Below are 13,146 nucleotides of genomic sequence, written 5' to 3'. Positions count from 1 at the left end.
ACTGATTTACAACATTCAAATGGTCACATGTTACACAGTAGCCAATTTCAGAAGATGTGAACACTTATGCTAGGTTTTTAGTAAGTGATGTACAAGACCTCATCAGCTACTACACTGAGTTTTACAATTTTCTGTTCTTTTTCTTGTTCAATCCATTGAACGTAAATTTCTTTTTCTACTTAGCCAATTTCACAGATGAGAAAGTATTGAATCTGAACACTTTGTGTGATCAAGAAGGATGGAGGAGCATAGCAACAGAAGTAGCCGCAAAACTCAAAAATCTCAGAGGTGAAATGTTATGTAACAAAAATATTCATTTAGAGCTCTAAAACCAGTCAATTACAAGAATTCTTCAGCCTTGTCCAGATCATTCAGTATATCAGATTTAACAGCTTCTGGCAGTGGCGCAGATGGTCCAGCCTTTGCATAAAAGCTGGCCAATGACCTTATTGCTTTCTCTAGCTCAGCGTAAGATTCCTGCAAGTGATTTATGGAAGAAATGTTATAAATTCCTGATGATCATCATGAACTACATTATCTGTTTTTCACTTGTATACCTCTTGAGCAACTGTTTGCTGCCCCAACCAATTGCTTAAATAATCTCGAATCGATTCTTTTGCAGCGTCTGCAGTTCGTCTAAATTTAGCGCCATCCTTGGGGTCTTCCTGTACTGACTCACGCAGTGTCTTCACCAACTCCCTTGCAGACTTCAGGTAAGCCTTTGGCAATACTTTCCCGGATTTGGTTCTCTCATTTGGATCAAATATCGATTTAATCACCCCGACAACTCCATTATCCTCCTCCTGCTTGTCATTTGGGGTTTCTTCGGCCCGGGCCAGCAATGGCATCGATCCATTGTTAAATGCGAGAAACACAACCAATGACATGCCATTACACAATAACTGACGTCTACAAACTTCTTGAGATGGAAGCACAACTTGAGACCTGGATCGCAGTTTATCTGTTAAGAAAGAAAGAGTAGAAGAATGAAGTTCTTGTATGGGTGCATTCAGATTCAGGAACGTGAGAGTAATTCAAGACCATGCCTACAGCAATACATTTGAAATTTAAAAGCATCTAAAAGAATCCTCATTTTCCCAAGAATGAGGCTGTCTTACGAACGAAATTTAGATTTGACAATGGCTACAGATCCATAACATAAACTTATGGCTACAGGTGATGTTACTCACCCCCATTTTCACTTCTAAAGATTCTATCCAATGATGAAGTAGTTCTGGGACAGATCTTTGCTTGCATAAATGCAGCCATCTTCGTCCTAGTTTATTACTCCAACCAAAATGAGCCTCTATACACTTCCGGCTCCAGCTTCATCCCCTGCAGGAAAATAAACCATTATTCTGTGAAATCGTGGGTTCCGTGTAAAACAAACCTCCCCATTGCAGCCTCTGATTAGAACAAATTAGAAAACCAAACCATAGAAATCTTTTCAAATGCTGTACTCATTAAGCCTGTTGTGGTCGAATTAGATTCTGTTCATCAATTGAATACCGAATTTGCGACAGGAACAGACTGATCAAGTCAACCAGAGCCATGGGTGTGCGTGTGCGTACCTAATCTTTATCTTTCTGCCAGCATTGTTACAGAGCAGCGAAGAATCAGTGGGAAGCCGAATCCTGAGAAGAGGATGAACTTGGAAACCTAATCAGGTAAAGAAATTGGAAGATAATTAGTTCAAGTTCAAGTTCTTACTTCTGGATATGCAGAGAAGAGCTTTCCGTCGATCTCTTGGTGCAGCGCGAATTGGGATTTGGAAAGAAACAAGCTTTATCGTTTGGATTTGGGTTTTTATAATCGTCCCGGAAATGTGGATACAGACTTTATCCATACAAATCTGAGGTTTATATTATAGGTGTATTTTTAAAATGTTATATCACACAAAATTCATTTAAATTAACTCGATAAAAGTAGATAATCATCTTGTATTTTTAATTGTACCTTTTAGGCTAGTTATTTAATTATGTCCACGTTGTTTCCGATTCAACGGGTTAGAATTTGAGTCTCCAACTTTTTAGATTTATGACTTAACCAATTAATTATACTCTTGTCAATAACAATAAACCTTTATAAATAATGTATCTTGCAAATTTGATACTAAATTAAAAATTAGAAAATAAATAAATTAGAATTAAAAATTAGAAAATAAATATATTAGTATTGAGTAAGGATGTTTCAACTTGTGTTATTTAATAATTATATTACACAATATTTTACATATGTCCGTTTAATTTGAGATTTTGATTCTAATAAATCTTATTCATTGCATCTAAGTATGAATATCCCACCAAATATATTTTTTTATTTTTTAAATCCACATTATATAAAGAAAATTTAAAAAACAATGTAGAACCACCAATTCTATCATTTTTATTTTATTTTAATAAATTGCAAATTATATATGATTTTAGAAATCCAAACTATGAAAATCACTTAAAAAATCCACACCATTAAATTTGTTAGCCCACCTGCTTTCATAATTTATTATTCACACAGACAATTAAATAACTATAGATTTATTAAAATCTGAGAATTTGTGTACCATGAAAATTTCAACCAAAATATTGATTAATAATCAATAAAATGTGAGAGTGGAGGAATATTTTTGAAAAGGCTGTAAAGATAAGTTAAATTAACAAATAAACATTTCACAACTTTTGAATAAAATATACATTTTTATTAATATTATATCTATATTTGCATTATTTTAACTATAGAAATATGGATAAAAATATTAACAATAATGTTAAAAGAAGCATTGAGAAGTTGGATAAAAATACGGGAATCGAGAAGCAATCGCGTATTATCGCCAGAATAAAATCCTCACTCACCGCTCCGTCTTCCCGAAGCCAAAACGGTGATTTTTTCTGTTCTCTCTTTCGTAAACCCTAGGCGGCTCCGCCCGCTTTTGGAGCAGCCATGGCCGGCGGTAACAATACCACCAAGCCATCTCAGAAACCTTCTTCTTCTTCCGCCGCCCCGTCTAACCGGAAATCCCGTTGGGAGTCCACCTCCAACAATAATCCTCCCTCCGATCCCAAATCCGATTCTAGAACTTCCAAACCTCACAAACCGTCTCCGAAAACTGCAATTAGCCCGGGTTCGACGCACCCCATGCATCCCACCGACAAGGGTGTCAATCCGACTCCGGCCTCGGCTCCAATCCCTTCTCCTCCCTTTCCTGACCCCTCGGCTCTTGGCCCATTGCCTCCGCCCTCTTATGGATTCCACATGCTTGAGCGCCGCACGATTGTTCTTGCCGATGGTAGTGTACGGTCCTACTTCGCTCTCCCGCTCGACTATCAAGATTTTACTCCGCCTGCAAGGCCCATGGACCTTGCTGGCCGGTTTTTACCAATGGGTTCCGGGGGTCCTGGCCGTGAATATGGTGGATTTGATCATCGGTTTCCCCCAGGTGGCCCTATGAGCCCAGATGAGTTTCGGGGTAATCGGGAAGAACAATTTGCGCGTGCTAGGCCTCAAGATCACTGGAATTCTCGAGGGGCTGATGAGCGTGGTGGTGCTGCTGAATTTTCGATGAAAAGGAAATTCAATGACGACAATGAGAAGGATAGGAAGGATGACAAAGACGAATTATCTAGGCGACAGCAGCAATTCTTGCATAACGGGAATGCAAATGGATTTTTTTCAGGCCCCGGCGAACGACGGGGAGATTTTTTAGTGGGAACGAGTGACCCATATAGTAGAACAGAGGATATGAGGTTCTCGAAGTACATGCGAGTTGGTGGGGGTTATGAAAATGAAGGTTTAAGGTTAGGTAGCGGCGACAATGTGGCTCCTAAATATTTAGAAGTTGATCAGAATGCATTGAAAAAGGCATTTGTTCACTTCGTGAAGACTATCAATGAGAACGCAAATCAGAGAAAGAATTATTTGGGCAACGGGAAGCATGGGCGTCTCCAATGTCTTGCCTGTGCAAGGTTTGATGCAATGGGACTCTCTATGCCTTTTCTATTTGACTTGTGCTATTTCTTTATATTGCTTATAATTAACGCTTCTTGTCCCTGCGTCGGTGAGTGTTTGTGGTGGATGATGATAGCGAATACATTACGTTGTTTGTTTCCACTTTTTGTTGTTGTGATCGAGAAGGAGGTAAATACGTAAAGTATATGCTTTTTGGTTCGTTGCCCTTTCCTTTAAAGCTGTTTTCTCCTGCTACTTTTCCTCAAGTCTGGCGTAAAAGAATTTGAGTCTAGTCTGGGTGCTGGCTTACTGTTAAGTGTCCGAGCCAGTGGTTTGTTGTGCTCTTCTTCCTATACCTTTCTTTTCTCCTACTTAGCATGCGATGAAGAATTACAAATAGGGAGGCAAATTATATGCTTTCATTGTATTTTATGTAATTTTGTATTTTAATATGTATAATAATTGAATTAACGAGAAGAGGAGAGGTACAAAATAAGGGAAAGGAGAACTAAACTCCCTCGTAATATACTGCATCTGAAATCTATGATTTGTGGTTGTTGCTGTCAACCAATATATGCACTGTTTGTTTGCTATTGTTGTGGTTGTGACCGAGAAAGGAAATGGATACGTAAAGTACATACTTCTTGATATGCTACCCTTTCCTTTAATGGTATTTCTTTTCCTATCCTGCTGCTTTTCCTTATAAGTGTCACGTAAAAGCATTTGAGGAAAGCATGGATGCTGGCTACTGTTGAGTGTTCAGGTCAGTGCTTTTGTTGTGCTCTTCTTCCTATGCTTTTCTCCCCACTATTTAATGTAGGGAAGAGGTGTAAGTGGGTCAGTTTTTAACCAAAACCAATGCTTCTGATTGGCATGCTGGTATAAGAAAATAAAAAATGTTGAAACCAACATTTTATGACAATTAGATGGAAATAGAACCGGCCGTCTATCATTTTTCAGCATTATACTTTAGAAAACCAAATTGACTGATAAGGATAGTTCAAGATAAACGAAGAGACTCAAGCATAATTTTGCTTTCTAATTTATGTGAAAGGCTTCGTATGCTTTCACCCAGTTTATGTGATTGTCATATACATATTGTTTGGCTTTTGGAAATTCCTGAAGGGGTTTTCAATGAAAATTGAGTCTTGTTAATATGATTTAGCATTGGTTCTATTTGTCGTTTGCTTCTATTCTCTTATTTGTTACTCTTAAAATTTTTAATTCCTTCCTGTGAGTCCTCGTGTGATGCATTAAATTTGGGTATATACTTGATTTTTCATGAAATGCATGGTTGCATCATGGGGGAAGTTCCATAACCCTGTAACTTTAGGCAATTTGTTCTGTTTCATTGTGATAATGATTTGCCTTTGATATTGTGTGTTGGCATAGGCATGGCCTCTTTAAACCATGCAATACAGTTTGATGGACCGTTGGGATGAAATTTTATTTTTTCTGGTCCAGTCTATTTGTTGGTTTTAGACTTGGTGTATGGTTATCATTGAAAGTTATATATATCAAGAATAACTTGTTTGCTGTATGGAGTAAACCGGCTGGTTATTTGACTCATTATATGTAGTGGTAAAATCTCTCTGTTGGTAGTTGTTTAGTTAGGCTCTAATCCCTGCCTGTAAGTGGGATATTTATAGTTTCTAGTTGACTTGATGTTAAAATCAATAAGAGAAATCTTTGAAGAAACTCTCTTGGCTATACCAATTTGAAATGTTTGTGGAATTAGGTGGCCAAGTGGGTTGCTTTGATATTAATGAGGTGGAAGGTTGCTCATTGGACGAATAATTTCTTCAATTATAGAGTCTGGTTAAGTGACAATTTAGGCCATTTTACTTGCAAATCTCTACTTTTTAAAATTACCTAGAGAATGTGATGGACCCTAGCTTTTCTGTGTTTGGGAAACACGGGTACAAAAGAAAATTATCTGTTGGGGTGGCGATTATATATAGAGTCCAACACTTTGTGGCATAGGGTCAACGTGAGCAACCACAGTCCACACTCTTTTGAGTGGATCTTGGCTCACGAGTCTAAGATATCCTCTAAAAACCATACGCTACCACACCCTTCTGAAATGTTCCAATTAGAAAGTGGCTCGAACACCTATTTTTGGATCCTTTGCTAAAAAACAAACAAGTGGCTGTTAGAGCTTGGTAAAAAATGCTCTCTCGTTCTCCCTAGAGTTTGGTTTTTTTGTGATTGAAGTATTTTAAGTTCTTGAAGCAGATTTTCTACAGTTTTAATTGATGGACGTCAATAGTTGCAAAGTTGATGATTCATTTTTCTGCTGAAAATGATAGTTATATGCTAGAAGAAGTAAACAAGAATGTGATTTTAGTTCTTATGGTTTTAGAGTCATATATGGCAGAGTTGATCCAAATGCCTGCATGCCCTCGTTTATTTTTCCAGGATCGAGATGTCATGGTATTAACCGAATCCACAATCTTGCATCAGGCAGTCTTGGTTCATAGAATGAATTATGTGGCCAACTCGTGGGGGAAGACGTATAGTTTCTATTCCCACTGAATCCTGAAATCTTGCATCAGGATTGTGGTTGGCTTGATTTCTGGTCAATGCTGAAGGTCTTCTCTATCAGGAGCATGGAGGCTCAAATGAAAGATCTATAGAATCATAAAAGAAAGTTCACTCCTGCGGAGAAAGGAAAAAGGCTGTCATCCCAGAACGAAGGATTCCTGAAGGAAGATTTGCTGAAGCAGTAAAAGAAATTCATTCTAAGGAAGAGAGAGACGCATATAAATCGGTGGCAATTAAAGTGAAGACAGCAATTGGTCGAATCTCAAATGAAGTATCTGTAGAAGCTAGGGAGACACCGAAGCTGGGCAATATCTTTCAAGGAAAAAGGTGCTGAAAAAAGACAGATCTTTTTGGATCAAAGAAGAAGAAGTTTTAGAAGTAGTCTGGAATAACATATTGGTTATCTCCAAGTGCGGACAATTTATGATACTATAAAAAGAGAATTCTCTCCACGTTGTGTGTTTAATCCTTTTATGGATAAAGCATTATTAAAAGTTGAAGATAACAGTATGTTCTATAAGCAGATAACTGTTGGAAAGTGAAGGAAAATTGATAAGTTTCACATGAAAATTGATAAATGGGATTTTGACATGCATAGTAGGAAAGAATGAGTTCAAGGTTATGGAGGTTGGATTAAACTCCATGACTTACCCTTGCATTTCTGGAAAAAAGTCAGTTTTGAATTGTCTTCTCATCTTGGGCTTCCCTACACGAGGATTTGTTTCTTTTAAAATATTATATCCCTTTGAGGCATTTCTTCAACTGCTCCTTGGAACGTACTTTAAAGGGCAAGCAAAAGTCCTTTGGTCCATTTGGATAGCTGGTTTGGTTTGGAGGCTTTGGTTTGAAAGAAATTGGACTTTCCTTGGAGAAGAATCAGAAAGAGAGGTTTTGCAGGAGTGTGTTAGAATTAGAATCTTTGTGTCCTCTTGGGCATCTAGTATTAATGTCTTTTGTAATTATGGTGTCTCTAGAATCTTTGGCTACTTGGTAGTCTTTTTTGTAATCCTGTGGCTCGTGGGGATATCTCATCTCACCCTTTTGTTCTCTTTTGGTAATGAAAGTTAAGTTTCTTGTCCAAAAAGAAGTTTATATCCCTTTCCTAATCTTTGCCCGCTGGAGATTTCTAATTACTTTGAATATTATGGCTCCTAGCCTTGATATTTTATTTTTCTCAATAAGGCCAATGTGAGCATAGCTCAATTAAAGTATCTCCTTCTCAAACCTCCAAATCCCCACCTCAAATTTGTTGTACTATAAAAAAAGAAAGTAATAACTTTGTTAGCAGCCTTTGGTATTCACACGGTGTACCTGTTCTTTAATTGGTAAAATGTTTTTGAATCCTTAGTCTTTCTCATAGTCATGTTAAGAAGAAATGTGCCTATGAGCTTCCAACTATGCAAATATGTGAACCTTGTTAGCCTGATTGGTTTCTTAATATTGTGCACGTTTGTTTTTTAATAAACTGCTTCTCATCTCATAAATACGTTAGATATTCCAATACTCATCAAATGACAGGAACATTTGGGAAGAGTTCAGTCTTCCAATGTGTTGATAAATGGAATTGGCAGACAAGTAAGAGACACCTTGAAACACAGACCGTCAAAGTTAGGTCTTTGTTTACTAAAGTTCCTCTCAGAATGAAATTGACTGAATTTAAAGATTTAAGAGTTATGTAAAAATAAATTATGATGCTGATCATTCAACATTGACATCCATATCAATTATCTGTCCTGCAATCTACGTCAACATGGATGAATGTTGTGACAGGAGAACCTGAGACGTAGAAACCTTGCCTCTTCTGTTATTTGTCTGGACTGAATCTTCCATACTTGACTACACCACTTAGAAAAGAACTTTAGTGGTTGTAGGTTTAATGGTAACTTTATTTTAAAAAATCAGTTTTGAGATTTGCTTTGCATTTGAGTGAAGATTTTGTGGGAAGTTGTAGAATTGCTGCCTGATTTCTGTGCGTGATGATGCTTTTTGCAATTTTGGAGTCTTCGTTTCCACCTACAGCTTACCATTTCGAGTGGTCTACACCACTTTTTTCCCATTTTGGTTCAAATTTGTAGGCTTGTATTATAGTTTGAACCTATTGAAAATTATAATCTGGGTCCCTAAAGAATATTTCCCCCTCCTTTATATGCTTACTTTCAGGTCATCTAGAGAATTTCCAGATATGCATGGCCTTGTTATGCACACGTACAACTCTGATAGTGCTGATTCACAAGTGGATCATTTGGGTTTACACAAAGCTCTTTGTGTTTTAATGGGGTGGAACTACTCAAAGTCTCCTGATAACTCGAGAGGATACCAGTTTCTATCTGCTGATGAAGCAGCAGCTAATCAGGATGATCTTATTATGTGGCCTCCTCTAGTGATCATCCATAATACAATTACTGGAAAGGGTAAAGATGGGCGCATGGAGGGTTTGGGAAACAAAGCAATGGATAGTAAAATTAGAGGTATAATGCACTTTTTTACATCTCATCATTCTTCATTGCTGTTTGAATCGTTTATCTCTTTCTAGATAGAATAAGGTCTCTGATCAACTAGGCTAGGCAATACTGCATCTGCAACTGTTCTGCTCAGAAACACTTAGAAGAAGCACTTGAAGCATCTCTGGACTTTCTCAAGTCCATCACAGATGTCCATCTGTGTTCGGCAATAGGTTTAGAAAGTGGTATACTTAGTTATTTTTTAGATGCTGATTAGAATTTTCATGATCTTTATCATTTATTTAATAAACCTGAAGTTTTATTTGAATCCTACATGAATAAGTTTGACGGCACGCGGTGAACCTTTTGGTACTTCTCTTATAGTTTTGTTATTGAGTTAGTGGAACTCTTTCAAAGCGAATTGGAAGAGATTTTTTAATCCTTTTGCTCAAGTAGAGTACCCTTATCCTCCATCTTTTGTAGTTTTCTTTTGCAGTAAAACTTAAGCTTCGTATTGATTGAATGTTAAGGAAGCTGTTTCTCTTTTCTCCCTTTAGTTGATTTTGGTCAAAGTGTTTATCAACTGGAGGTAGGGGTCACACTGTACAAGTGGAAATTGTTTTCTTGTCAGGTTCCTCACTCTCAAGTCCGTCACAGATGATCCATCTGTTTAGTTGGGCAAGCAGTTTAGAAAGTGGGAGTACCTTATTTATTTATTATAGTTCTGATGTGAACTATGTTTTTATTTATCTGCTTCTTAATGTACTCATAGTTAATTAACCTTAAGTTTTTATCTGAAATCCCTATAAATAAGTTGATGGCACGTTCAAATTTTTAAGATTTTTTTTATCCCTTTGCTAATTAACATCCTTCATTCTCTCCTGTTGTTTTGGTGTTATTGGTGAATTTTTTAATTACCCAATAATCTTGGTTGGTTAACGTTCATGAGTTATGAATACATTATTTAGACTTATGAGAGGTTAGCGACTGATGCATTTGCTTAATTACATGGTTCTTTACTCTGCAACCTCTTAATTTAATCGTGCATTCATTTTTCCTGCATTTACTAAGACTAATGCGTGATGCGAACCGGAACAGTATTGGTTGATTTAAGACTATTTCAACATAGACTTGTAATTTCAGTCTTTTATTTCAGAAGTCCGTTTTTTGATCCCTATTCTTCATTTGTCTCTTGTGTGTTAGACGATGGAGGTAATGATAGGTTCTGCAATGAAATTCTGCAATACCAGACAGGAGAGCTAGATTTAGATAAATCGGAGATGATCTCACATTAAGCTATGCTTAACATCAGGGCAAATTTTGTATCTGACACCACATTGCCTTTTGTTTGTGTTCCTTGGTTACATAAGAGTACGTGATTGACTGATTATTTATCTAGTAGCTAGTGTAGCGTTTCGTTACTTTGTTAGACATGATTGTAATGGTTCTGGTGGTCTCTTTCATTTTTTATTATATTTGATTTGGTTTTCCATATTCTCTACCTTCCAGTACTGGGTGCCTGGATTTTTGTGCCATAGTTGTTTCTGTTTTAAATAATCGTGCTATGTACCATGTGGGATCTGTCTGATATGCTTGTAGCTTCTGAAGCTTTTTAAGCTTTAGTAATCACAGAATTTTCAACATGGCTGTGTGGTTTCTACACAACCACTTCTGTCTCTAGTTCAAGGGCTTTACCTTTTATAATCTAATGGCTAGTTTGCTATCAATTTGTTGGCAGTAAGTTGTCTTGACGAGTCATTTGGCCTTCCTTTTTTCTTTTTCAGACCTTGGGTTTGGGGGTGGGAAGTCAAAGTCTCTGTATGGAAGAGATGGTCATTTGGGCACAACGTTGATCAAGTTTTCGGGTGATCAGTCTGGCCTCAATGAAGCTAAGAGACTGGCTGAATTTTTTGAGAAGGGTGGTCATGGACGTATGGCTTGGGCTCACGTGCGGCCTGCAGTGTTTAGTATGGATGATGACAAAAATCCAAACCTTGTGAAGACGGATGAAAAGACTGGAGAGAAGAAAAGGATTTTTTATGGTTATCTTGCAACTGCAGCTGATATGGACAAAGTTGATTTCGATACAAGGAAGAAGGTAGCCATAGAGAGCTGTAGGGACTTCAAATCGTCCAGGTAGAATATCTGGAGAAATATATAGTTCAGCACGTGTTCATTTTGTACCCTTGGTTCAACTGCAAAAGGTCAGATCCATGTCATTTTTGAGCTCGATGGTTCATTGATGAAGTGAAGTCTTTACAAGTCTTTACCAAACGGCTTGGTGAATATCATCCTTTGTCTAAAGGAAGTGGTTGTTTGGTCTACCAGTAATGTAACTTCAGGATTTTTCCAGGATTTGTTGCATAGTTTTAATTCTTCCATAGAACGATTAATGTGTATGGCGGGGTATGGAATATGGATCTGGTTGTTTGTCTACCTTTTCAAATCCAAATGATTGAAAGAAGCTTTAATTATTAGTATGTTGTTACATTAACAAACCCGCACATTCATAACCTGCTATTAGTTGGTAGTGGTTTCAACATATGTTAGAACGGAATATAAGCATAGTTGACCATAATTGGTCCCTGTCTTAGCATCTAATCCGTTGCCGAGTACTCAGGACAAGTATACAAATTATAAGCAAGTGCTCCGCAATCAGTCTAGGCTGTCTCTAGTTACGTTTATGCTTGTACTTATTGATGCTTGTGTATCAAAAGGGAAGTTATTTGAGTAGGTGAGGTGCTCTGTTGCTTGGTTTCTAAAACAGCAGGCACACACGGAGTTGGATGCTCTGCCGTTCCATCAGCGGGAGATTCCAATTGATGAACAACCATACACTAATATATATTTTGATGGGATTGAACTCTTGCTTATATGTATTATATATATATAGATTAGTTGGAGTACAGATCTCTATCCAAAAAAAAAAAGAAAAAATTGGAGTACAGATCTGTGTGCAGCAGAACGGTCAAGCAGGCGTGAATCCTATGCTGGTGAAGGGGTTAAAATGCTGAATTTGATTATTATTATTATTATTATTATTTTTTTATATTTCATTGATTTGGGTACACTTTTTGGAAGGCATGTTCATGAAGCATTTGCTGGGCGAGGTAGCAGAGGAGGCCTTTTTTTAGCTTTTCAGTCTTCTCTGGTTTGTGTTTGATATGATTTAAAGAATTTTTCTATCAAAAGTAGAAATAGGAAAGATATTATCTCTGGGGTTGTGATGTTTTCTGAAAATTTAGCCTTCACCTTCAGTGTCGGTGGAAGATACCTTGACATTCCCAGCTAGGAATCTTATCCATAATATTGGATGGTTTACATCATAGCTGTATATATTGAATATATATCTTTGCCACGTGTGAAGAAGCTGGTAAACTATTTGGAGAAATGAGGGTTAGCTTTGATTTTGTGTGGTAATTTGAGTTGTAGAGGTAATTATGAAACGGATTGAGTAGTGGCAAAGGTGAAGAATTGGTGTAAGCTTTAGAGGTGTGATGCGCATGCTGGGAGATGATGTTGTCAAGGAGGCAGAAAAATGGGAGTGTGTAGTGTATAATTGCGTACTCTGTTTTGGCATCTGTCTGCGCTTTAACTGACTGAAGCCATGTGGTGGTCAGACTCAGTGCCCATGGCCCATCCCCCACCTCTCTCTCCTCTTTTACTTTGGTTTTCGGGAAAGTGCTTTCTTCCCTTCCCACAAACCCTAATTCTTCTCTCTTTTTTGCACTCTAACCATGTCTATATGCATATCCGTTTGTTGGGGTGGTGTTCGAACTCAACTTTTTGGTTGGAGACGTGTCAATTACTGTTGAGATAGATTCGTTTTGACTTCTACATACATAAGTTCTTGTTAACTGATTCTTCTTCATTGGTGCAGGATTTAGGTAATGGTGGGTTGGCCAACATAAGATTAAGATACGATTAAGATATTACGTAGTGTTTTCAAAGTGAGACTAGAGGGATAATGTACTTGGTATTTCATTTCTAACGAGATCAAAATGTTGATCATGAGGTCACATTGAATGTCATTTAGCAATCTTGTAGGGATTAATTAAACTAGACACTATAGACATGATCAGGGTAGGAAACCATATACAATTGTTCTGCACTTTATGTCGACCTAGCAAATTACATTTCTGTGTGATGATTAATAAAGGTATAGTCTAAGGTGCCACATATTATGCCTATGACTTCCCTAGTTGTTTATTATAAACCTTGT

At 37.3% G+C, this 13,146-nt stretch overlaps 2 protein-coding genes across 8 annotated transcripts; one reads left to right on the top strand and one right to left on the bottom strand.

Moving 5' to 3' along the window:
* Positions 1–261: 261 nt before the first annotated feature.
* On the bottom strand, positions 262–1,865 carry LPA19 (photosystem II 11 kDa protein-like protein). Of its 7 annotated transcripts, none has more exons than XM_088126671.1 (5): positions 1,711–1,865; positions 1,435–1,634; positions 1,191–1,335; positions 558–961; positions 262–477 (listed from the first exon to the last, which is right to left on the bottom strand). In XM_088126671.1, the coding sequence occupies exons 3-5, from the start codon at positions 1,267–1,269 to the stop codon at positions 340–342; spliced, it is 621 nt and encodes a 206-aa protein (XP_087982797.1). In that variant the 5' UTR covers positions 1,270–1,335; positions 1,435–1,634; positions 1,711–1,865; the 3' UTR covers positions 262–339. The 7 variants fall into 7 exon arrangements, with proteins under 7 accessions (XP_087982797.1, XP_087982798.1, XP_022138383.1 ...); XM_088126672.1 differs by having other exon boundaries at positions 1,461–1,634; XM_022282691.2 differs by having other exon boundaries at positions 1,572–1,634.
* A 943-nt stretch (positions 1,866–2,808) lies between these two features.
* Positions 2,809–11,401, top strand: LOC111009586 (RNA recognition motif XS domain protein). Its single transcript, XM_022282712.2, has 3 exons — positions 2,809–3,956; positions 8,644–8,951; positions 10,709–11,401. Exons 1-3 carry the CDS (start codon positions 2,935–2,937, stop codon positions 11,062–11,064), a joined length of 1,686 nt encoding a protein of 561 aa, XP_022138404.1. The 5' UTR covers positions 2,809–2,934; the 3' UTR covers positions 11,065–11,401.
* Positions 11,402–13,146: the final 1,745 nt, after the last annotated feature.

Source organism: Momordica charantia (assembly GCF_013281855.1).
Source record: "Momordica charantia cultivar OHB3-1 chromosome 7 unlocalized genomic scaffold, Mcharantia_2.0 BLBB01000007.1, whole genome shotgun sequence".
NCBI lineage: Eukaryota > Viridiplantae > Streptophyta > Magnoliopsida > Cucurbitales > Cucurbitaceae > Momordica > Momordica charantia.
The sequence above is the reverse complement of the archived record's forward strand: the minus strand, read 5'-3'. Positions and strand labels throughout refer to the sequence as shown.